The sequence below is a fragment of the Leptidea sinapis genome, chromosome 30 (assembly GCF_905404315.1).
Source record: "Leptidea sinapis chromosome 30, ilLepSina1.1, whole genome shotgun sequence".
Classification (NCBI taxonomy): domain Eukaryota; kingdom Metazoa; phylum Arthropoda; class Insecta; order Lepidoptera; family Pieridae; genus Leptidea; species Leptidea sinapis.
The window spans coordinates 3,462,481-3,488,806 of record NC_066294.1 but is presented as its reverse complement, the minus strand read 5'-3'; the positions used below and the strand labels follow the sequence as shown (position 1 = coordinate 3,488,806).

At 34.4% G+C, this 26,326-nt stretch overlaps 1 protein-coding gene across 1 annotated transcript; it reads right to left on the bottom strand.

Annotated features, from left to right (window-relative positions):
* Positions 1–821: 821 nt before the first annotated feature.
* On the bottom strand, positions 822–20,596 carry LOC126973925 (sarcoplasmic calcium-binding protein, alpha chain). The gene is made up of 4 exons (XM_050821299.1): positions 20,429–20,596; positions 5,871–6,037; positions 5,059–5,292; positions 822–2,656 (listed from the first exon to the last, which is right to left on the bottom strand). The coding sequence occupies exons 1-4, from the start codon at positions 20,478–20,480 to the stop codon at positions 2,534–2,536; spliced, it is 576 nt and encodes a 191-aa protein (XP_050677256.1). The 5' UTR covers positions 20,481–20,596; the 3' UTR covers positions 822–2,533.
* Positions 20,597–26,326: the final 5,730 nt, after the last annotated feature.

The following is a 26,326-nucleotide window of genomic DNA, read 5'->3' as shown; positions in this document are numbered from 1 at the left end:
AAACAAATGCATGATGCCGAGAATAAATTCTAACTGCAAAGAAAACTGGTAGTTCATAATAGCTCTGGAGTGCTAACTTTAAACACCAATAAGCATTAGCAACCTACAAGTAAGACTTAAGGGTATGTGTAACAGGATAAAGTAAATGTTCATAGCTCCAAATCCTATATTTTTCTTAAACTATATTTTTCTATAAACTTGTCCAAAATCACCTTGTTTGCATGTTTTCAGTTTACCCTTCGCCTTAAGGCGCTGCTACAATCTTATTTAAAGTGATTATTATTATAATGAAATTATCATTCATGATAGCTAACTATTTATTTACTACAAAGTAGGTTTGACTATGTCGTGGTCTCCCAACGCATACATTACTATCTGCAACTAATGTAGGTTGGACAACGAAATAATATTGTTTAAAAATTACGATCACATACCTATTTATATTAATGAAAAAACTGAGCTATTTTTGTAAAAAAATGTAGGTTGGTAGCGCTGCGCTGATTTTGCGGAGGAGATAGTACGATAGACGAACATACGACTACTTTTGAAGTGTCTTGCAAAGGAGCGACCAAGGAACAGAATATTTACTCTAGGGAGGGAGCGACGGCTTCATACTCAATCTGTGCAAGGCATCACTGCAAGTCTGTTTTTTTAAACATCCAATTAATATGTGAAATGGCGGGAAATGATGGAAGTTTCTAACATAATTGATGCGTTCCAAATTGGAATTCAAAAAATAAAAATTAGAAGAAATATTAACGGCTAGACTAGTTATACCTATAGAAATGGTGGTATAGGATGTATTAAGTAAAAGAGATAAGTATGTATTAATATACTTTTATTGTAATTAAACAAATAACGGAATATTTAAACGAAAGGTTCACTCGAAGATTATAACATTTAGGAAAGTTACGGTCACACTTTGAAACATTACTGTAGTCATAACCACAAAAACTAGCGCTTGTAACGGAACATCAACTTAATAATTAAATATATTTTAAAAACGTCCACAATAAATTAGAATTATTATTATCAACGACGCTTTCATATGGTAAGTACCTAGCTATTTATTTTAGGAACACTCTTTATGATGCAACTCACGTCATGTATGTTTCTCGCATATATTATTTTGTTGGTCAAATTTGGATTTAGTTTATTTATTCAATGCTTGAGTTTTCCCACAACAGAAATCACTAAAACAACATTTTTTTGACACAAACTGTTACAAATCATAAAATATGCGTACAACGGAACGTTTTGCGTGTTTACATTTTCATGATTGGTTTAGTTTGTTCTTTTTTCAAACTTCGTCCGACTGCCGAACAATTACTAGTAAACACACTCATAAGTCGTAATTGTCTATGACTTTAATTACCTACACGTTTGAGATTTAAAACAAAGGATTGGTTTAAAGTTTACAATACCGTTGTAAATTTAGGTTACCATATGAAAGGGTCGTTTACAACATTTTATTTATATACATTATGACATTTAGGAACAGTTTAGAAGGTGAATTTTTTTATGTTACATTTAAACACATAACATTTGAATACTTATTACCAATCCATTGTCCATGGCCTGAAAATTTGCAACAGTATTTATTGTTTCTCACGATTGCTGGTTGAATGGTTATTTTTGATTTATCGCCTGTGGACCTTCTGTGAATAATAATTGATACGTAAATCATGGCGGCTATAGAATTAATTTTAGAAAAAAAAAGTCTGTCATTGCAGAGGCTGGCCACACCTCATACCAATTATTACACTGGACGGAGTGATGGCTATAGCTTTACTACAACTACGTAGCAACGCCTGTACGAGAACTGGTTGTGAGGGCTTTTGGCTCTTAAACTTTAGAGCATTTAAAATTTGCAACTTCCTTATTTTGTTTTATGATACTTGTACTTGTACTATTGATTATGTTAATCCTTATCAATCAACTGTACAGTCAGCGTCAAAAAGATTGCGTCACCCATTGTATTCAAAAACATGACAGCATCAAAGCGTCATCTAAAATACTCAAGTAGGTACATCGGGACACCATAAACGTCATAAACATAGCTTTCATTTAACATTCAAAGCACCAAATATATCGCTACACACAAATCGCCAAAATTCAGAACCCGGGGTTCAGAAATATGGATATTTTTTTATACCAATACGGGATGAGACGAGCAGGGCGTTCAACTAATGGTAATTGATACGCCCTGCCCATTACAATGCAGTGCCTTTCAGGATTCTTGAAAAACCCAAAAACTCTGAGCGGCGCTACTATTGCGCTCGTCACCTTGAGACATAAGATGTTAAGTCTAATTTGTCCAGTAATGTGTCGACAAACTTTAACTTCAGTTGACATATTAATTATCACAATAATGTTTATGATGTCCCGAATGGATGGTGCTATGTATTTGGTCAATTTCGGTGAATCGATGTACCTATATGGCAACGATGGGTGTTGCCATATTTTTGAATCCAATGGGTGACGCTTTCTTTTGACGGTGACTGTACACGTGATAATTTCTGAAGAACTCGGCTTATTGCTCTAAAGGTCCGAACAGCATATTGGCTGGGCAGTTGTCATTTTGGTCACTGAGGAACTGGGCGAAGAGATCTTGATACCGCGCTAATGTGAGGCCACCTTTTCTTCGGTCGTCATCCTGTAAAATATTATTGTATTATGTTTTTATTTTACTTTATTTGACAAACCAAAAATATGCATGCACAAATGTAAAAATATCAACAAGGTGACTTAAAACTAAAATACACATAGCAAAAATATGAACTTTAGACACAGACAGATTATTTAAAGTAGTGTAACAAAAATAATAGTAATTTCTATAAATTATCCCCCTTACGCAGGGAATCAATGACATTACGACGACAGCAGGTTGATGTGGAATTAAATAAATTGAGTTGCTGATTATTTTGAGTAAGTATATTAAATTGGCGACAAATACGATTAGTGATAAGCTAGGTTAGTTTAGCAACGATTATGTCTAAATATGTTGTTGGTACAAACTGTGCGTTTAGGGATTTTACAATTGTTGGTGATAATTAAGTATCCGTTTGACGACTATCTCGAAGTTGACCTAACCATTGAATTTTAAACAGTATAATATGAAGAAAGAGTTATTGGATATGTTCTACATCAACCGAAAATAATATGCATCCAAGTCTAGTATCAGAAAGTTATAATTGTACCTACTCGGCCATTACACGTGTTATGGCATTGCTGAAGAAAACAAGCAAAATTTTTTTTTATAATGAACGATATAATCGTATATTAAGAATGCCGGGAACCGCTTCTTCTCTCTCAGAGCGCCATTTGTTTTCAAAGCAGCAGTAGTAGTATCTAGTACCTATTTTAGAAATGACATCAAAAAGGATTCAATTAGGAGAAAATAAAAGCCTTTTATGCTTTTATTCGCTGTGTCCACATATTATAACGAAGGAAGCCGAAAGAAAGATACGGAACGAAAGAAAGAAAGAATGAAAGAGAGTGTGTTTGGCGAGGCGAGGGAAAGAGAGAGACACCTTAATTCGAATACATGATAACTCAATATGTTCTTATTGTTTCTAAATGAATCCTATTTTAATTATAACTAATACTTTTATTTTAAAATGATAGATAATATAAGACGTTGTAAAATCGTTTTAAAAGATATGTGGAATTTTACCTGGATTATCTCCAAAATTTGTTTTATTTTAGGATCAGCTACATATTTTTTTAATTAGGGTTCTAACCGCTATTCAGTAGGATGTTGCAAGCAACTTAAATTTCCTAATTACCTTTAAGGACTTTATAAAAATATTCTTTATATTAATGGAAAAGGAGGACAAACAAGCGAACGGGTCACCTGGTGTTAAGTGATCACCGCGGTCCACATTCTCTTGCAACACCAGAAGTCACAGGAGCGTTGCCGGCCTTTACGGAAGGTGTACGCGCTTCTTTTGAAGGTACCCATGTCGTGTTGTCCCGGAAACACCGCACAAGGAAGCTCATTCTACAACTTTGTAGTATGTGGAAGAAAGCTCCTTGAAAACCGCACTGTGGAGGACCGCCACACATCCAGATGGTGTCGTCGAAGGTGGAGTGCGGCGGCAGGAATCAGGTTAAACAGCTCTTCGGAACACTTTTTAATTATTATATAAGCAAATTATTGAGGTCCTAAACTGGACAAAAAAGAAAGGGGAGCTAAACGTTCTATGGGCCAGTTATATTTTATTACTGCCATACCGACCCGATTTTAATTTAAATTACACAAGAGTTTATAACTTCCATGTTAATAAAGAAATATTTTGAACGCGCCATTATTGTCTAAAACGTATTGAATCTAATTTATTTGACGACCCATATAGCTGAATGGTTAGTGACCCTGACTACTAAGCTAGAGGTTCCGGTTCGAACTGCAATCATTTATAATATGATGAATATAATAATAATATTGACACACTTTTTACACAAATTATCTTGCGCCAAGTTAAGCATATATAGCCTATGTTATGGGTTACAAGACAATGATATATTTAATACAATATACTTACTTAAACATACATAAATTCATATAAACATACATATATGGATGTTTGTTTCCGAGTCATGGATGTTTATTATTTAGATCGCTGTCTTGTACACATAGTACTGGCTATGACTAGTTTGGGGCAAGATAATTTATGCATTAATTTTGATAGATAGGGGAGCTGGAGATGGCTAAAAACCAGTGTTGCACGAATTTGTTTATTATTTCAAGCAGCTAACAACTTTAAATTAAAGCTCAAAGTGTGACCTATCTACAGCCTCAGAATATAATACTCAGGTAGTCTTATATAATAAATTGGTTGGAATATTGACACACAGAACTGTAATAAATCTAAAAAACTTGTAATTAACTAATTTTAATCAATATTTTTCTAGATTTCACCTTACTAATAATTCTTGTAACACAATCCATCCATTTAATAAAATAAATGTAAAAGTGTGTCAGTATTAAAAAAAAATTGTCACATATGTATTATCTACTAAATAACTTATAATTATTATTAAAATTACTTGACTCACATTTAAAAGTGTATTGTAGGCATCGTCAATAGATTTGACGTCTTCTACGACCATACGTTGGATGCAGTCATAACGGAACTCCTCGACCCCCATCACTCCATCTTCGTTAATGTCAATCATACGGAAATTTGCCTCTATAAATGCTTTGAGTGCTTGTGGAAAATCTTGGTACTTTTTGCCGACGCAGGAGCTTTTCACAGCCTGTTTGAATTCATCCACCGACACGACGCCATTCTGAAAAAATTATGCAAGTATCTTTCCACCCTTTATTTTAGCGGTTTAGCTGCCGGACGGAGACATAAAAAGAAAAATGGCCACTGAAAGATTAATTGGCGGGAAAGACGTATTCCCGCCTTTTTATCTCTCAAATTATGTTATAAGCGATTATTACGAACATTAAATAAGTGACGGGGTCATACATAGTTATTATAAGCACTTATTAATAAAATACACTCAGATGGAGCAACACACCAGCTTGGTTTAAGGGCTGAGAGAGAGACCATGGAACTGAACGTTGCTCGATATATCGAAGCAAGTATGCCGATACAGGATGTAGCAGTTAGAGGAGTGATCTCGAATCGAATGGATACGACAAAGGTGGATTTTTATAGAAGGGATTAATTTTATCGGCCCCATTCCGAGACTTTGCAAAAAGCATAGTTTGGATTCCAAACACAAAAATGTGATATAGTTTACAATATTAGTATTAAAGTACTTATATATACACTGTTAAGAGAGCACAGAGACCAAGGCCAATCCAAACCTAACACCTGTAAAATTTTTATACTATAGGTAGATATTAGTATTAACACCTTGTCAAAGTCTGCAAGTTCTGTGATTTCTTCCCACAGGCTGAGCATAATGTGCTGGTATTTCTGTAGACGGGCCGCACTGCAGTCTCCTTTGCCTTCTAGGATGCAGGAGCGCAGTGCCAGGCACTGGAAGTCGTGGGAATCCAAGTACCCATTGTTGTCGATATCTGTAACAAAATGTTTAAATCATTTCTATACATTAATTCTCAGTGTTTTCTTCCATTTGGCGTTGCGACACGTCATTACTTACCTACATAATAATTGTTGTAAATTTAACAGTGCAATCTGTTGATAATATACCTAATCAACTAACTACTGGAATTTCATGCAACTTTTCCGCCGGTGTATTTCTAGTCGTTATAAAATGATTTCCTTGCAATATCTATAAACTGACCTTTTTAAACGATTATATTAATTGTACTTATCAGTAATTATTAAGGTAACTTTTTTGATTCATTCTGTGCAAAAGACTCTTTAATACATTGAAATACACACATATTATCGAAAAGGGACAAAGTAGCTAAGCTGAATTTCAGTTCCTATTTGTACCTACTACCTACGTAATGATTAAGCTAAATTACTTTGATAATTTGTTTCGCTAAATATATACTATCGTCAATTATTGTCGACATTTCCATTAATCCGAAAATAAAAATACTTGGCAACTATTTTAATTGTGCAAAACAATTAAAACCGTAAAATCGTTTTCTTGAATCGTCAGCGACAATTCCTGCTCTCGGCTATTTAGGTTAGTTACGAACTAAAGAATATCTTTTAACAATAACTAGCTGATCACCAAAAAAAAAAACTCAAAAAGACTTCGCCATTTTCCGCCAAAATATTAGAAAATTAAAATACAAGTATTATTTATATTTGTATAACATATAATGTGTTGAGTATAATTGTGAACGCGTATTGTGTATTGTGAGTCGAGATTTATAACTGCTATCAATGTTTGCCAATAAACATTCATTGCCAATGTAAGCTTCACACCGTGTCAAAGCACCTAGAAATAGCAGCTAATCTCTTACGAACTGAACACGATGTTAATTAGGATTACGATAGCGAAACTAATCAAGGCTGATTGAGATTTAGAACAGACGATAAAAAAGTAATCGTTAGAATTGTAGAGGCTATATTGGTTTATTTTTATGGGCCATTTGAGTGTTTGACGGTCGAAGAGTTTACATTTTATTTGATTAGACATTCGAGATGAACGCTTTGTGGGATGTTACGCACGTTGTAGAAATAAATACAAATTAATGATATGTGTTTAGATGCCTAACAAGAAATCGATTATTCGGATGATAAGAATTTTATATATACTTACATAAAAACTGCGCGTAAAATCTAATGTCTTGTAATGATTATGAAGTATTTGTAGGTAATTACTGTAGTTATTTTTACATATTTATTTTGTGCTTTTAAACTTTTATCATCTCGGAACTTTAACATTGTATTATTATTATAATTATGTTAATAATTAATTTTCGCAAAATATTAATTGAATTGTAGGTACTTCTTCGTTATTGAACCATTTAGTGACCACAGGAACTAACAGAATGTCGACGCTCGAATCTTATTCCATTTCTCTACAAAATTACTATTTTTAACCGGCTTCAAAAAAGGAGGAGGTTCTCAATTCGACTGTTTTTTTAAGCTGTTTCCTCAGAATTCTCGACCATATTGATGATTCCTATTTATTTAAGAGCTGGTGCTCTTCCCTTATGGTCCTATTTCAATTTGGTCCAGTTCTGACAATAGCATCCATGAGAAAACCATAAATGTCTTAATTGCACTAAGTACGATTTCGATGATTTAATTTGTTGGATAGGATATACTTCAAGGGTAGTTTGATGAGGTTCTGATTATGGGATGGGATATTGTTTAATGTTTTGGACTTAGATTAAGGATTGGTTTTGAATTGGTTGGTTATTTCTTTTTATGAGGGTTCCCTATCTATTACCCATGTATTATAGCCAACAAAACATTGTTCAAATTGTTCAAGTTGTTTTTGGAGTTATACTTCTTTTGGCGCGATGGAGAATAATGATGAGAGTGAATTTTTACGATGCGCGCGCACACCGACACCTGAATTATTCTACATCGTGAAGTTAGTTCTAGGTAGCATGAAAATCGATAAATGTTCAAGTTGTATATTCTAGTATTTTTATATTTAGAACGCGTGTTTCGTAACAGTACAATTAAACATTGTGAATAAATAAATATTATTTTGGTGTTTTTATTAAATCAATTTCATATATGACGGTGATAGTATTTACTAATAATTTATTAGTATTTCTATATATATTGAAAATTAGTGATAAAACTGATTTGAATAAACTGTTTTGAGTGCATTTATAGATTTGAGGTTAATTGTCAGTATGTATAATTTATTTATTTAGTTTTAACGAGACTAACGAACAGTAATCTACGATAATAGATTATAAGTCTAAAATAAAATCTTCGTAAGGTACATCGATGATTTTATTATTATTATTTATCATAATATGTGAAGTTGTCCTTTTTTGATTTAAGTAGTAGAAAATTCAAACATAGGACGCAAGACATTGTTTATCTTGATTAGGTATAACAATTAACTTTGGTTTGTGATAATTAAAATAATTACTGATTTTTGTAACCCCATTCTTTTATTTTTTTTCTGAATACTTAACTCATTTGTAACTAATTCATTATAGTATTGTATAATATTATATAGCTTGTAATTAGTTGTTAATTTGTATTACTTTTGTTTTGTAGTTTTTATCTTACCGTTGCTTACCTTTTAACTAAAAGTGTCGTATAAATTGTTGGAAACTTCATTGGTGAAAGTGTAAGTTTTAAGATTTGTTAATATATTTTATCATAATACTGTTTGTTTCCTATAAATGAATAAATAAATAAAATAAATAAATAAACAATGTTATACTTTTTTTCGCGATAAATATGATATTCGTATCAAATCGAAAACAATCACGATGTAGTTCTATTATTTAAAAACAAGATATATTTATTATAGAGTGAAAAAGTAAGTACTTTTTATAATTTAATTAATTATTTATTTTTAATATTATGTTGAATTATGGAATCACATTTTAAATAACCAATTTAAAAAAGACTGACTTTGATTTGTAACCGTTTAATGTGTTTGCGTTGGGTTAGCATACCTTCAAATCGTCATATTTAAGCTAGATAGACTCTCATACTGAAAGATAGATATAGCAAGGAAATTCTTAGAATGAAATAGAAGAAGAAATAAAAAACTATCCCAATATGAATTATCATCAAGGATACACAGTACGTACATAAGGATAACACAATAACACCAACTGGACCGGATTTTCGAGTAGATTAAACGTATCTTCTGTTATACTTTTAACCCAATTATTGCTAAAATTGGTAAATATGGCAAAGTAAATAAGCACAGAGGTTCGGTGCATCGGTATTAGAAAGAAAGATGCTGAGACTACAAATTAAGGCGACACTAAATGCCAGCGACCTTGAGCGATATGAGTTCACGACTGCCGGCCCGCCATCTATGTAACAAAGCCAATATTCTCAAAATTCTTGCATGGAAAACAGTTTATATGCTTACAATCCTCGTTATTCACTACTAATCTGAATAAATGAACCTACACAAAAAAGTACAAGCTATAATAATAACTTTTCTGAGAGAAGTACCAAAAAAATGCGTCACACTATGCCAAAAAACTTGTTTAACTTCAAAGAAAAGTGAAAGTTCAAAAAGGCTCGGCAGTGTTAACTATAACCAACAGCAAGCATTAGCAACCTACAAATAAGACTTAAGGATATGTGTAACAAGATTCAGTAGTCTTCATAGCTCGAAATGCTATACTTTCACCACAAAACTTGTCTAAAAACACCATATATACGTGTTTTCTGCTGACTCTTCGCCTTAATACCTATTCAGTTTGTACCGCGCTATGTGACAAATTCCACGCTGTAATTTTCAAAGCGCGTTGCTGAAATAGCATTCGTGAAAATACCTGACATAAAGAAGATTTATCGCAGAATTGTTGGACAATTTATAGTTCATTATGAAGTATTTGTTTCTATTAAATATGAAAATATGACGTGAGTAGTACTGTTACATAAATAAGAATAAGAAGAAGAGGGCATATTTTGTGAAAGGTGTGATGCGGGTTGGAGAACCCAGGCAATAATTTCAAGACCTTGGTAAATGGAACTTGGATGTGGTACTTATGTATGTATTAATGTCACAGTCGCAAAATGATCCACGTGGGGAAGGTTGATGGATTTTGTCGAAAGAGAATGGAGGTTACCTAATCTTGACTTAAAATTTTGTATGAGGTAGGAAGAAAACTGAACTCCCCTCATACTATCTTGATCATTGTCACTCCTTGCTGTCAACTGTCACATCATTGCCTACCGGTGACAAGAAAGTTAATTGAACAGTTCGGACTTACATAGAAATTTCTTGCACTGCGGCACTGCGATTATGAAGAAAAGTTTGATGGCAGGTACGAGTACTTCGAAGCACTATACGTAACGCCGTGCTGTATCAATTTAGTAGCAGGAAATTGATTTTTTTTTATGAAAATAAGGGATGAGACGAGCATGAAGTTCAGCTGATGGTAATTGTTACTCCTGCCCATTACAATGCAGTGCCGCTCAGGATTCTTGAAAAACCCCAAAAGTTTTGATCGGCATTACAATTGTGCTCGTCACCTTGAGACATAAGATGTTAAGTCTCATTTGCCCAGTAATTTCACTAGCTACGGCGCCCTTCAGAACGAAACACAGAAATGTTTACACATTACTGCTTGATGGCAGAAATAGGCGCCGTTGTGGTACCCATAATCAGGCCGGCATCCTGTGCAAAAGAGCCTACCACTGGTAAGGTCTAGAAACTCTTTCGAACTAGTTCAACTTTATTCCGACACATAGCTTATTTAAGCATAAGGCTAGGGTTACTATGGATGCGAGTTCTGACGAAAATTTGTTCTGACGAGTATGTCCGAAATCCTCGTCAGAACAAGCCGTTTACACTGTGCGCGTTTTCTGTTATTCTGATAGTCAGTTCGTTTCTGCCGTCCAGTGAAGATGGACGAATTTGATGAATATAATTTGACATCGATAAAGAAGGTCTTACTTCCGTTGATATTCCGGAGGTGGACTTTGAGGGGGACGTGTAGGGAACACAATATGCCAGTTTCACAGAGATATAATCACTACGGAAGTCTCTCATATCCCCACAAACCTGTTCTCGTAGACGAGACTGATCAGTTTATCGTTATCCATGGTGGAAACCAAATCACTCGAAATTCGCAGACGCAGGTCGTGCGAAAAAATTTTCATGTTTAAGACCCTGGTGCGTCAGGACATCGGCAGCTTTGGGAAAGGCCTCCTCCATTTCTGTACACACTGTTTTTGAAGTGAAAACCTCTTTAGCGGCGTTGACCACTTTTCTTGGGATGGGTATAAAATGTTAAACTCGCGTCAGGACACGTGACCTGATCGGAAATTCGTAAGACAGTCGTTGAAATTATGGATTAAAGTTGATTTTTATGAGAGATTAGCTTTTTAATGTAAAATAATGCAATTATTTTATATTTAATGGTAATCATTATGAAATTTCTTATGTAATAAAAATTGCTTGATTGTGTACGATAGCGCAATAAATGAATATTGTATTTTACTTAAAATAATAACTTTTATACTGATATATAAAACAATTCGTGCGAAATTATTCCCTTCCATTCCAAAATATTCAGAAACGGATAACGTTAATGTTCAAGTTTTCACTACTGCCGGTACTCCCGGAGTACAACCAGGTGCATGACCGCCAAACACTCAACATGACATTCATGTTTAAAGCTTAGTTTACCTTAGCGTCTAACTCTAGATAGACTGTGACAGCGGTGAAAAAAAAACGTCGAAAACAAAGTGAGCTTGATAGTTAACCTCTATTTTGAGCAATGCACGCACGCTCACACAAAGTGACATACAAATCGCGAGTGTAAGACGTAGCTTGTCACGCACACTAACTAAACTAATAAACCTGGCCTGTTTTTATCGGTTGTCTAGAAACAAGATGCTCTATCTACCCAGACGTTATTAAAATAGCATAATTGCTGATTTTATATATTTTTTTATAAGATTGTAAGTATATAAGATGATAAGATTGTTGTAAGATCCCTAATTAAATTTACTCATTAAAAACTAGACGTCTTTTTTGCTATATTGGGAGCAAATCACTACTGAATTATATTTTACGATAATTTTCCAAGTAAAGTAAACATACAAATAAAATTTGAAAACAAAATTTTATGTACGTTACGGGACTCTATCCCGAGACCTCTCGCGTTCCGCGCGAGTGTTCTTCCAACTGAGCCAAACGTTCGAGTGACGTATCGTCATAAAATCTTGTATGCTTTGTTCAACTCTCAGATTGTGGCTTCATCTACAGGATCTACTTTACATTTGATAACCTGCTCAACCCCTATAATTGCATAATAGGACTTGAGATGTCGCTCTTGTAAATCTCAACAATTTGTTATGTTTTTAAAGTGATAACCCTCACTTCTGGGATTTCTTCATAATTTTTTTTTTCAAATTTTATTTGTGTAATAATAAACATAATTTAAAATATTCCAAAATAAATAAACAATAAAAAACAGACAAAGGAATCGACGCTTCAAAATCTATATTAAATTTGAATGTTATTTCGAGTCGAATTCATATCAACAAATATTACTCGGTTCTCATTGTTTAAGCCAAGCAATTTAATTATTTTTGGTTATTATTATGTCCTCTCATATAAACTGTCAAGGTATCGTGAATCATGTCTCATTGGGTCTACAGCACATACATTACTAGCCGGCTAACAGAGATGCATAAACAATTCTAGACAGTAGCCGTTTAAATTTATAATAATTACAGAATTAATAAAAGATTTTCAGTATGAGAATAAAGGACGAGATGAGCAGGACGTTTAGCTGATGGTTACAGCTGACAGTGCCGCTCAGAATATTTGAAAAACCAAAAAAATCTGAGTGGCACTAGAAATGCGCTCGTCTCCTTAAGTCAAGTTAAGTCTACACATGTTTAAACATTACTTCTTCACGGCAGAAATAGACGCCGTTGTGGTACCCATAATCTAGCTGGCATCCTGTGCAAAGTAGCCTCACACTGGTAAATGGTAATAAAAGTTTTTTTTAAATAGGAATAATAACTATCATTCCTTTGTCTTTATGTTGTAGATAAGCTTTAAAAAATATAAATGATGATTTGACACTTTCTACCACCTATGTTAAGCTTAACTTAGTTAACTTCGATGATGACTGATGCTAGCAATTTACATGTAACATATGCCGGAGATGGGCAAATATATATTTACAGAATTATGTTACACTGTAGTATCATATCTCATCATCATCATCATCATCAGCCGGAAGACGTCCACTGCTGGACAAAGGCCTCCCCCAAAGATTTCCACGACAATCGGTCCTACGCTGCCCTCATCCAGCGAATTCCGGCGACCTTGACCATATCGTCGGTCCATCTTGTAAGGGGCCTACCAACACTGCGACTTCTGGTACGTGGTCGCCATTCGAGGACTTTACTGCCCCAACGGCCATCTGTCCGACGAACTATGTGCCCTGCCCTGCCACTTCAGTTTCGCAATCATTTGGACTATGTCATTAACTTTGGCTCTCCTACGGATCTCCTCATTTCTGATTCGATCTCGCAGGGAAACTCCGAGCATAGCCCTCTCAATTGCCCTCTGAGCGACCATGAGCTTTCTCATAAGGCCCATAGTTAGCGACCACGTCTGCGTACCGTAAGTCATCACTAGCAACACACACTGGTGGAAAACCTTCGTCTTCAGATTTGGGACGAGGAGACTTTTATTTTTTTACGGAGCTTCCCGATCGCTGCCCATCCGAGATGAATTCGACGAGTGACCTCTTTCGAAAATTGGACCTGCCAAGCTGGATTGTTTGTCCGTGGTACGAACTCGTCGACATCATATCTGCTCTTGTTTTATTCCAATTAAGCTTGTCAATATTCAATGGCTTCTTATATAGGTGAAAAATATTGTCGCAAAAGGGTACCAATGATAAAATTATATTATACTTGAAGGGAGCAGATACTATTATAATATCAGCTCGCGTATAGCGCGACACTCAAGTGTCCTAAGTGTCAAAGTCAAAGTTCTTTATTTGCCAGAAACATTCAAGTAAAGTTGTTACAAATTTAAGAGCAGGCACATGTTTCGTCTTGACAGACATGAAAATATTATTTTTGTGGTTTCACTTCACAATATTATAAACCTAACACAATCAATAATTACTGCTACATTTAATTTAATCAACGTTAATCCTACTAAAAGACCCTACAATACAAATTTACAATAATAAATGAAATGCTAAGAGATAATGTAGTAAAAATAATCACAACAAAATATAATATTATTGGTAAAAATAGTATTGGTGTTACCACTTCGTTTCATATAATTCATTTATTGAGTAAAAACAATATTTTTTTAATAGTGTTAATCATTCAAATTTAAATCTATTTAACACTGTCTCCACTCTTATTTATTTTAGTAATTTATTAAATATTTCTACACACATAGCTTGACAGTTTTTTGGTTCAAAGTGGTTCTAATGTACTCGAAGTCTCGTAGGATCACGCGATGGAAACAAAGAACAGTAGCCCTTTCGAGTGAATAGATTTGAATTTTTCTTAACAAATAAGCTAGCTTCTAGTACGTAAATTTCGGTCAGTATGTTTAAATTTAAAAATAGGGGTCTGCAGCTATCGAGTGGGACACACTTTGACTATAACTATTGTTAACGCTTACGCGCAACTTAATGGCTGAATGCGCATGCTGTGCAGTGCCAAAGAAAAAGAAGTTGTCTTCTTTACTCATAGTTTCAATCATGTACGTATGTAATGCACGCGTTTACAGTGAGTCTAGGAATCGGCAAAAATCCATTTATATTTACAGTATTAATGCAACCTTAGAAAAAATCGGATTTAGTTTCGATCTTTTAGTCTTTGATTTTTTTGTGAATCGAATCATCAGCTTACGATTCAAATCGATTTAATAATCGATCTTTTTTGGAAATAATTACTATCCCTTGAATGACCTATTGAAAAAAGGAATTTACAATGGGTCAGAAATCCGGAATTCAGGTCCAGAATAAGTTTTTCCATTGTATTTTAAGTAATAATATATTGATAAAATTAAATAAGGTGACTTGATAGAAGATACATGGTTATGCCTTTCTTCTCTCGAGAGAGGCATCTCCAGCTGCTGCTATCGGCACAATGTACGTTGGGCACATCCGACATATAATTGATATGCAGGGGAGACAGTGTAGGAGATAGCTCAAATCAAAAAGCGCACAAGTGCGAGTCAGACTCTCCAGTGAAGGGTTCCGTAGCTGCAAGTAGCATAATATAAAAGTTATATGGAAAGGAAAATGATATTAAATTATTTAAATGGAAAAGGCAAAAAATCTTTGCTTAAAATCATAGAGTCCAAATGAGCTCTCATAATTTTTTTTGAGTTTCAGTTCTAAATATGGGGATCCCCCAAAATTCATTATTTTTTTATATTTTAGTGTGAAAATGTTATTCTGGTTTACAGAATACATCTACTTACACAGAATACAATATCTTCTTAATACTAGTTTCAACAGTATAGTTCTTATAGTTTTGGAAAAAAATGGTTGTGACATACACGGACACACAGACAGGCATGACGCATTATAAGGGTTCCGTTTTTGGCCATTTAGCTACGGAACCCTAAAAAGGAGAACACTATAGCATTCACGGGCTTAATTTGTCAGAAACAAAAGTCAACAGTTACCTGACTGCTCTGAAACCTAATTAATCGAGAGAGGGGCCTTTTGATACGATCGAAACATTCGCTATGTCCAGGTAAGCTTTCAAGCCATTTGCCTTGTTGTCGGTAGCCGTTCATTTGTGTGTGAGGCATACCAGAATATCGCCAGCCGATCGATCAAGACAATGATCAAATCAAATCAAGTTAAAATATTTTTATTTCATAGGTAAATCATATTACACATGAAATATATAATTTTTTTCATACAGATCATTCGGAAGGAAGTTTTCCTCAGAGAAGAACGAGCAAGAAACTCTAAGGTTGCTCTTTTCAAAACTGATTAGGTTTTACATGTTCTTATTTTTAATGCAATTTACAAATCATTTCAATTACCATATATGCAAAGTATGCAAAAAAAAAGGAAAATTAATAATTATAAACACAAGAGTTTTATAATAATAACTCTTAATTTCATCTCAATAGAGCAGTGGCATGACAATCCCTGTCACGAGAAATCTACCGAATAACATAATAATGTTCATCTACATATTACGACCAGCTACCAGGCATACTAAAGCTAAGATCTACAGAGCGTACTTAGACTGCTCAAACTTAATGACTGAAATTACTTAAAAAAGAATTCATTATGTTAAAGCGAAGAGTAAACAGAAAACACGCAAACATGGTGTTTTTAGACAAGTTTTGAGGTGAAAGTGTAGCATTTCGAGCTATGAACACTAATTAATCCTGTTACACATATCCTTAAGTCTTATTTGTAGGTTGCTAATGCTTGCTGTTGGTTATAGTTAATACTGCCGAGCCTTTTTGAACTACCACTTTTCTTTGAAGTTAAACAAGTTTTTTGGCATGGCGAGACGCACTTTTTTGGTACTTCTATTAGAAAAGTTATTCTTATAGCTTACTTTTTTGTGTAGGTTCATTTATTCAGATTAGTAGTGAATAACGAGGATTGTTAGCATATAAACTGTTTTCTACCCAAGAATTTTGAATATATAGGCTTTGTTACATAGATGGCGGCCCGGCAGCTGTGAACTCACATCGCTCAAGGTCGCTGGCATTTAGTGTCGCCTTAAGCTTACACTCAACTAAGTTTTTCCTGAGTAAAGTCTGAGCAGTCTAAGTACGCTCTATAGATCTCAGGGTCACGCTTGACGATACTCTCTATGATTTTGCAGAGCTGACATTTTATAGCTATAGGCCCGTACATGAGATGTACAAGGTTTGGACTTCATGAGCTCGGGCTATTCGGGTATGCGGGTTCGCCTTTGTCTGTATAGTATGAGTATACGCGTTAGTACCGGAGTCAACACAGGAGCCCGTGTTCATAGGAGTTCAATAAGACGAATCATGACTTTCACTGAAAGGGCCTAGATGATTGGTGATTGGGCGAGATACGTCTGCGTTTCAGTGTGTTTCACACTGAATAAATACTTTTATAAGGTTCTTTTTATATTTTGGGTATGTATCTTAGGTAGGGGAGCCTGTTGTATCTTGGCACTATGTGTACCTAGGTCAATAGGCTGTTTACAAAAATTCCCGCGATGTTTAATTCTATTGTCTAGTGTCTATACATCACTACTGACTTTTCAATTTGAAAGTAGTCGCTTACCGCGCTGTTTGGTGTTAACGATGTTAAAAAGTTCTTTAATATGCTTTGAAGTCTGATAGTTTTAAACGTTTTATAATAGCCACTTAACTTTTTTTTTTTATGGAATAGGAGGACAAACGAGCGTACGGGTCACCTGTTGTTAAGTGATCACCGCCGCCCATACTCTCTTGCAACACCAGAGGAATCACAGGAGCGTTGCCGGCCTTTAAGGAAGGTGTACGCGCTTTACGTCTTTTCTTTAACTAGTATTAAAACAATCATAAAGTTACGAGACCTCTTATTCTTTTATAAATAAAATATCTACAATAATATTAATAGAATCGGTTGTTATATTGCGGAAATCCCTCTTGTTTGCAGCGTTTTGTAAGTTAACAGCTCCTCAAGATACCTCGTTTAGAGGCGTAATATTTTGGTGAAATGAAATTCGCACCAAACGATTTCTTAAGACTTGCGAAATAACCACTAATAATCATTATTTATAATATTTAAAAAAATATCTACAACTAATGTTACTTTTTCATTGATAATGTAGTTTTCTATATGTGAAAGTTTTTTTTTAATCCATTAAGTAGTTTTTGAATTTATCCAATACAAATAAGCATACAAGAAATCAAATTTTTTCTTCTTCTAATATGCCTTAAACAGAGGTTTTTTTAACTATTTGGGAATAATAAACGTGTATAAACATTGATGTTTGGTTCTGATTTGGCTCTGTCTATTGATATCTATACCTGTACTATCTTAATATAATATATATATAAATTACGTGACACGTTGTTTGTCCGCGATGGACTCCTAAACTAATGAATGGATTTTAATGGAGATTACTTCATGTAGTGCAGTTTTGTCCAACTTGAGAGATAGGATAGTTTTTATTTTGATTTGGGACCCATAATTATATTTCCAATATTTGTTTTGTATGGACAACTTTTCTATGAGAGAATTTAGTGACGCACGGTTTGACAGTTTCGCTGTGAAACAATTTCATTATTACAACAGGGAGCATTTTATACGAAATATTTCTTGATGTTTTGAAATATTATTGGCAATTTCCTATAAACAGTATTTTTTTTTATTATCTACAGAACAACGTCTGTCATGTCAGCTAGTTATATATATTCTTTGATAAAAGTCAATTGTGTATTTGTTCGCCCCACGTGCTATTGTACGAACCGATTGTACGAACAGCTGTTCAAGAAAGCCTTCGATTTTTATTGTATGGTTTAAATACATTTTTACATTAAACCTAGTTTATACAGATATTCAATGGACGTGCAAAAGCTTAAAAGCTTTGAATCTATTTTCAGAAAATTTCCATTGTACATGATTGGTATACATAGTAAAATAATTATTAAGATTTCAGGATGTAATTAAATATTAGTAGGGAGGTTATGTAAAATTTAAAAATAGTTTGAAGTTTAGTTCAAGTTAAACATAAAAATTATGATATAAATAGGTATTATCTATGATAGTAATTACCAAGGACATCAAAATGTTGTGGATGCTATGCTCAAATATTAAAATATTAACGCACAAGTATTGGTACACTTTGTATGGAAATTGAAATAGCCAAGTCCACTGACAAGTAACTCAAGTTGGTACGAGTAAAGCAAGCTATTTGGTATCTAGGTAATTTAGAATTTACATAAAAGGAATAATTAGGAGTGAGTCTCATAAAAAATCCAATAAATCCAAGCACGGCTAGCATATTTAAGGTTTTTTGTATGATAATAAGGGAGGAGACGAGCAGGACGTTCAGTTGATGCTAATTGATACGCCCTGCCCATTACAATGTAGTGCCGCTCAGGATTCTTGAAAATACAAAAATTCTGAGCGCCACTACAATTGCGCTCGTCACCTTGAGACATAAGATTTTAAGTCTCATTTGCCCAGTTAATTTACTAGCTACGACGCCCTTCAGACCGAAACCATAATGCTAACACAATAATGCTTACTCATAACTGCTTCACAGCAGAAATAAGCGCCGTTGTGGTATCCATAATCTAGCCGGCATCCTGGGTATTGTCGCCAGATTAATTCAAAGGTACCAGTTTCATTAAAAGCCTCTATATTTTTCGATATCCGTGAAGTAAGAACTTATAATTCAAAACTTCGGGCGGCTTTCTTGGTATTTATCGGTTGAACTTCGCTAAATGATAGTTTAGTATGGAAATGCTTGATATCTTGTTGAAAAAATAAATAATATAAATTAAGTATACCGAAAAAATTTGAGGAATTTTTTCTATTAGGTACGCATTGATTCCATTATCTGTTCCAACCTTCCATTAGAAGGGATGAATTTGACAACAGGTGTGGTGACAACTTTAATAACAAAAAACAATTCTAAATCTGTAGAGATTTATCGTAACAAAAATACACACGACATGATAAGCATTTTCTGTTTTTGAAAATGGTTAAAAAGATAGGAATTTTGTACTTAAGTGTACTGAAACTTTATAGGTACCTTACCTTAGTATTTACGGAATAAATTGTCAAGGTTGGTTGCATTCAATGATAACTTTAAAATCTCTGATTTCTATGTCTTCTTGAATATCTACTTAATATAAATGAATAAAGTCCACGTACAATATAGCTATACGAATAATTATTAGTTTATTTTTGGAGTAAATAACTTTAATAACATTACATATATAAATAAATTCATTAATAATAATCACTTTAGTAAAGTAGGTACTATTAACATTCGATAAAAGTTCACACAGAAATTTCTAAAACTCAGCTACAAAGCAATATTTAAGACCTCGCCAACAAAATATACCAAAAGCAGTTTGTCACTGATTCCTATGGTGCTTTGGCCGCAAAAATAAATGGATTTTACCTACGTTTCAAAGTGATTTTTGTATTATTATTCATTTCATTAACTATTATTATTTTATTGGAAATAAAATTAAGTGCTGGATTAATAAAAGGGAATTTTTTATTTACGTTTCTCGAAATCGTAAATGAATGATTATAAAAACAGCTATAGACTTTCAGATCTTAAGTTTTTTTAACTGAAATATGGGAAACTACATTTAAATGGCATTATGTCGACCCTTAATTATTTATAATAAGTACTAATCTTACCGTACAAGTATCGTACGACAAATGAGACTCGGTTATCCCAGGAGTAGGCCATATCGACGGACTTCGAGTTGGATGGACAGGGATCGCGAGTCACGTCTCCTAACAGACTGAGTACTGATTAGAGTTTGCGAAACGCGAGTCAACCAACAACTAAATATATCTAGGAGAGTTGCCGTACACCCATCGAGCTATCATTGCCGGGAGCACGAATAGTTGTTCGACAATAATACTGGCTGAATCATTGGAAATGGCGACAGTTTGAACAATTATCTCAACCTGTGTTTGTGCCATTTCGATGGTCTCGTGCGGGTAATAGCTAATTCTACTATAAATTAAAATGAAAATACCTTTGACATTATAATTGAATGACGTTAATTTAATTTTGGTTTAAGGTGTAGAATTTATTACTTAATTTTCTAAAGGAATTGTAGCAGAATTGTTGTATTCCAGGCATGCTGCCTTGTGAGCTTGTTTAAGTGCACCTATTAATTATAAGACAACTACACCACGTAACTCTATCCGGCAAATAAAGATGATTTGATTTGATGTTGTAATAGATTAAGTTATGTTACACAAAAAAAATTTGAAAACAAAAATTTTTTGAACGATGCGTGACTCGAACCCTGGACCTCTCGCGTTCCGTGCGTAAATATATTCGTGTAATAAATTCGTGGTATGGCTTTTATGAAAACGCTCACAACGCGTGGTGGGCACTGTAAAGTATCCGCATCGCAAAATTCGTGTTATGGTTTTTATGATAACGCTCACGATGTTTTGTGACCACTGTAAAATATCCAAATCGCACAATTTGTGTTATGGTCTTTATGAAAAAGCTCACGACGCGTTGTGGCTACTGTTAAACATCCGCATCGCAAAATTCGAGTTATAGCTTTTATGAAAACGCTAACGACGCATTGTGGCTACTGTAAAGCACCCGATTCGTGAATTTCGTGTAGTGACTTTTAGAAGATGCACACAAGGCGATTTGGTCGTTTTTCTAGAACAAGCAAGAGTTTTGATCACATAATGGTAAATCAACACAATCACCCCCTCAAACACAACGCAACCAATGTGGAAACTGTTATAAATATAACAGTTATTAGATTATTATTTTTTATTAAATAATAAAAAAAATTGATTTATTAATTTAACGTGACGGAATACGTAATCATGTAACTTTTAAGTTCATGTATCTTTTATGCTCTTAGATTTTTTTTTATGATAATAAGGGACGAGACGAGCAGGACGGCCAGCTGATGGTAATTGATACGCCATGCCCATTAATGCAGTGCCGCTCAGGATTCTCAAAAACCGAAAAATTCTGAGCGGCTCTACAATTGCGCTCGTCACCTTGAGACATAAGAATATGTTAAGTCTCATTTGCCCTGTAATTTTACTAGCTACGGCGCCCTTCAGACCGAAACACAGAAATGCTTACACATTACTGCTTCAGGACAGAAATAGGTGCCGTTGTGGTACCCATAATCTAGCCCGCTTCCTGTGCAAAGTAGCCTCCCACTGGTAAAAGATGCAAGATTTAGAAGATGCAACGCAACACACGAGTCAAAACAACAGGAAGGGTGCATTTTATTGAACGATTTTCTCGTTACCAGTAATAGTTTGGTTCCTGTCTTGTAATGGATCAATTTCTAAACGACAGCTCGTCTGTAGCGACGTATTGTGTTCTACATTGATCAATTACTATCATTTCGCACTGACAGCCACTTGCCGGTAACGCGGAGCTTAGTAAATCATGGATACGGTATAATACCCAATGGATAAACCTCACAAGATAGACAATTAAAATCAAATCAAATCAAGTCATTTAATTGTATAGATTGAGTGGGTACACTGGTGTTACATTATAATCATAGGTGCTAACAATCTGCCGTGTAGGCATGCAAAATAATATTTTACAATTCTTACTCTAAGTTTACCGTGAAAAACATACAACATAAAAACCAAATTATTCATAAAAGTCTATCCACCATAATATTATAAAAATGTGAAAAATAAAAATTGCTTACTAAAAATGTTAATTTGAAATATCTGAATTAACTTATTCTAATGACTATAGATTCATGTATGTTAAATACTCTTTAACTGAATAATATTTCTTCGCCATTAAAAATTCCTTAATTTTATTTTCAAAGAGTTAATATTTAAGTTTTGGTTCGCTAATGATGCTGGTAGTTTATTATATAGCTGAGGAGCTATATTAAATATACTATTACCAAAAAGTGCCGTTGTATGCTGCGTGAAACATATTTTATTTTTTCTGCGTTTACTATCAGAGTAACTAAATAGTTGATAGATAAAAGATACTACACTTCCCAGATCATCTCAAGACCTCGCTGGAACGTGAAGACCCCTCCCCTACCCCTTTCACCCCCTCGCGCTCGTCCTGTTGCGTTGGTACGGTTTGCAGTTTCATCAACAAAACCGTATCTGCCAATCGCCAGTACAGCAAGCTCTCAGTCATGCTTTATAGCAAGGGTAAATATGGAAATTTATATCCATTCAAAACAACTTCATGAATGTAAGAAATGCTAGAAAGTTGGATAAATTCACTCACTTATACAGAAACTGAAGAACTTTTAACATAATAAACACAAACATTTCATTATAGACACACTTATAAATGATTCATTCATTTGATCACAAATACACACTGACTCACACACAATTCATTATACCTCTCACACCTTACTTACCTAGGTAACACTGAAAATGTATAGAAAATGAAAAACGGCTTAATGTAGAAAGTTGCCAATACTTTTATTGTTTTTCGAAGTTGATGGAACCACTGAGAAAAACAGTGGGCCCATTCTTTCCCTTAGGGGTCGCTTTAACCGCATCTTCAGGGCTCCTAAAGCCATTTTATCTTTAGTTCTAGGGGATAAATAAAAGTCGCAGGGCGCCAGGTCAGGACTGTATGGCGGATGACTCATTATCTCGACACCTGCTATAGTCAAATATTCAACAGTCCGTTTTGCGGAGTGCACTGAAGCATTGTCGTGGTGAAGGAGGATTCTGTTTCGAGGGCGCTGCTGTCGAATTTTTTCCAAGACAACAGGCAAACAGCGATTACAGACATACCAGTCTGCAGTAACTGTCCTTCCATCTCCTAGCACAACTGCCGCGAAATGACCTTTCCGACCAAAGAATTAGGTAATCATCTGTTTTCCTTGATCCTTCCTTTCTTTTTGGCCGATCCTCGAAAGGAAACACCCACTGAGCTGATTGTCTTTTGGTTTCGGGTTTCTAAAATTGAAAATCAAAAGTTTTCATTGGCAATGTTTCTAACTGGCCAGTTCTAAAGATTTTCAGTGTTACCCACGTATCACTCATAACACACCCAACGCACACATACATCTTATTTGTAAGTATAGGTACGTACTTCTTAGATATACATCTTAGTAATTATAATATGTTTGATTATCTATTAATAATGTCATATGTATTAATAAGCTATGGAAGAACGGAGTCTTCTAACACAGGCGCTTAAAAGGAGGCTCCAATTATGAATATTGATTTATGTACATACTTGATCAAAAAATAAACATTTTATATTTGTATTAGCGTTACATGTTGTGATATATTCATGCTATCACTGAATAAGTTTTCATTGTTACGTTTTGACTTTTGTTATTAATACTTCGGTAGTTTCTGTTGTTCTATGTCGCTATCATAGTTCTGGTCTATATCTTCAATATATATGTCGGAGAATTAGAATATAAAAGTAATATGGTCTGTATGATTATATTCTACTCTGTGTATTACGCTGAACTGATGGCAAACGTCATCTTTCAAAGTGTGTTTGAAGTTGTCACTGTGTACGTCACTGTCGGTGAAGCGATTGAAGTTAGTTATTATTTTTCATCAGTAGAGCGCTCATTGAGAAGTTGCATTCGTCTTCAAGCTAGCGCCCGCGCCGGTTGTGCGCACTGATCGACTTAAAACAACATGGAGGATACCAACACCGTGACGCCCGATTTTAAATCCAAATAAATCTCCGAGATATATATATACTAGCGGACCCGATAGATGTTGTCCTGTACACACGTGTTAAATTTGAAAAATCGGTCCAGTCGTTAGGAGATCACTAACATACGCAGGAGAATTAATTAAAATATCATCAAAATGGGTCCAGCCATTTAGGAGGTAGTTCAATTGTGAATCTAAACCATTCTCGAATTCACTTGCACACACACAGAAAAATTCATTCAAATCGATCCAGCCGTCTAGAAGGAGCTCACTGTCAACACACGTACATAAGAATTATATATACAGGGTGTCCCAAAGTTACATGGGACATGAAGGGAAAGTACCTTAAATATCGTAGATAGGGTATTATACTGAAAGAAGACTTTATATTATTTTTAAAAGTTAGTCATTCTGCATTCAACGATTTTGTAAAAATTACTTGCCTCGTCTGGGACTCGAACCGACTTAAAAGTAAAAAAAAAAACACCCCTACTTTTATGATGCCAATCGAAAGAATGGCCAAAAACTAATAACTCTTCTTATGTAACATAGTATTTTAAAAGAAAGGAGCAACGTAAAATGTTTGAGTCAAATTTCAAGAAAGTTATTCATTGCCGACGACGACGTTCGAAAATTTGAGATCAATAATCATTCCATAGATAGCATTGATTATTCGTAAATAAGTACACACTTCATAATTAAAATACTTTATAGCATAGTTTTAGTTTAAAAGCTATACGAGAACGTGGGCGAGTTACAAACAGAATTGTCCTATATCATATCGAGATATCACCATAAAAAGATAAGAAAATCAAAAGGCAGCGGACTCATTAAAAGATTGGCGAATTGCGTAAGACAGGAGGGATCACATTTTGATCATATAATTAATTAATTTACAAAAAAGTAACCACTTTATTGACTACTTTCTCATATCTACATATCATAAAAGTAGAGGTGTTTTTTTACATTTCAGTCGGTTCGATTCCCAGACGAGGCAAGTAATTTTTAGAAAATCTTTGAATGCAGTATTACTAACTTTTAAAAATAGCATAAAGTCGTCTTTCAGTATAATAACCTATCTACGATATTTAAGGTAGTTTCCCTTCATGTCCCATAACTTTGGGACACCCTGTATAACTAGCTGTTCCCGCCCGCTTCCCTGGGCCAATTTTTATAGGAAATAAATTAATGAAAGAACTTTGGAATAAGGATAAATTTGGCATCGAATGGTGGTAGTTTCATGTCGATACGATCAGTGGTTTAGGCGTGAAAGAGCCTCAAACAAAGACCATATTCATTATATAATATATAAGTATAGATAAGAGATTTCCACCGATAACTGACTCATCACGAAATCTCAGAAACTTCAGAGCCACATACTTGGAATTTGGATGGTAAGTTCTTTCTAGGACGTAGGTGTCAGCTAAGAATAGGATTTGAGAAATCCTCCCTTGAGGGGGTGAAAGGGGGATCGAAAGTTGTGTGAAAGTCCTATGTTATCGTCCTATCTTATCCTTTGAAGTTAGAGACGTGAAAATCGACATTTAGGTTATTAGCGTTAAATAATAAAATATTTATAAGTCATTTTGGGAAACCCCCTTTTATGGGTGGTAAAATAGGGGGGTAAAGTTGTAACTATAGTTATTTCAACTTGAAATTAGAAATGTAGGTTCTTTATAGGGGCAAGTACAAGAAAAAAGGAAAGAAAATCCTCCACTTCAAGCGGGGTAAGAAGGGGTGTTGGAAGGATGTATGGAAGAATATATTTTTGAAGTTAGAGACGTAAAAATCGTAATTTAGGTTACTCGCTATAAATAATGAAAATCTGTAACCTATACGCTATTTTGGAAAATCTCCCTTAAGGGTGGTTAAATAGGGGATGAAATTTTGTATGGGAAAGTTTTAATCATT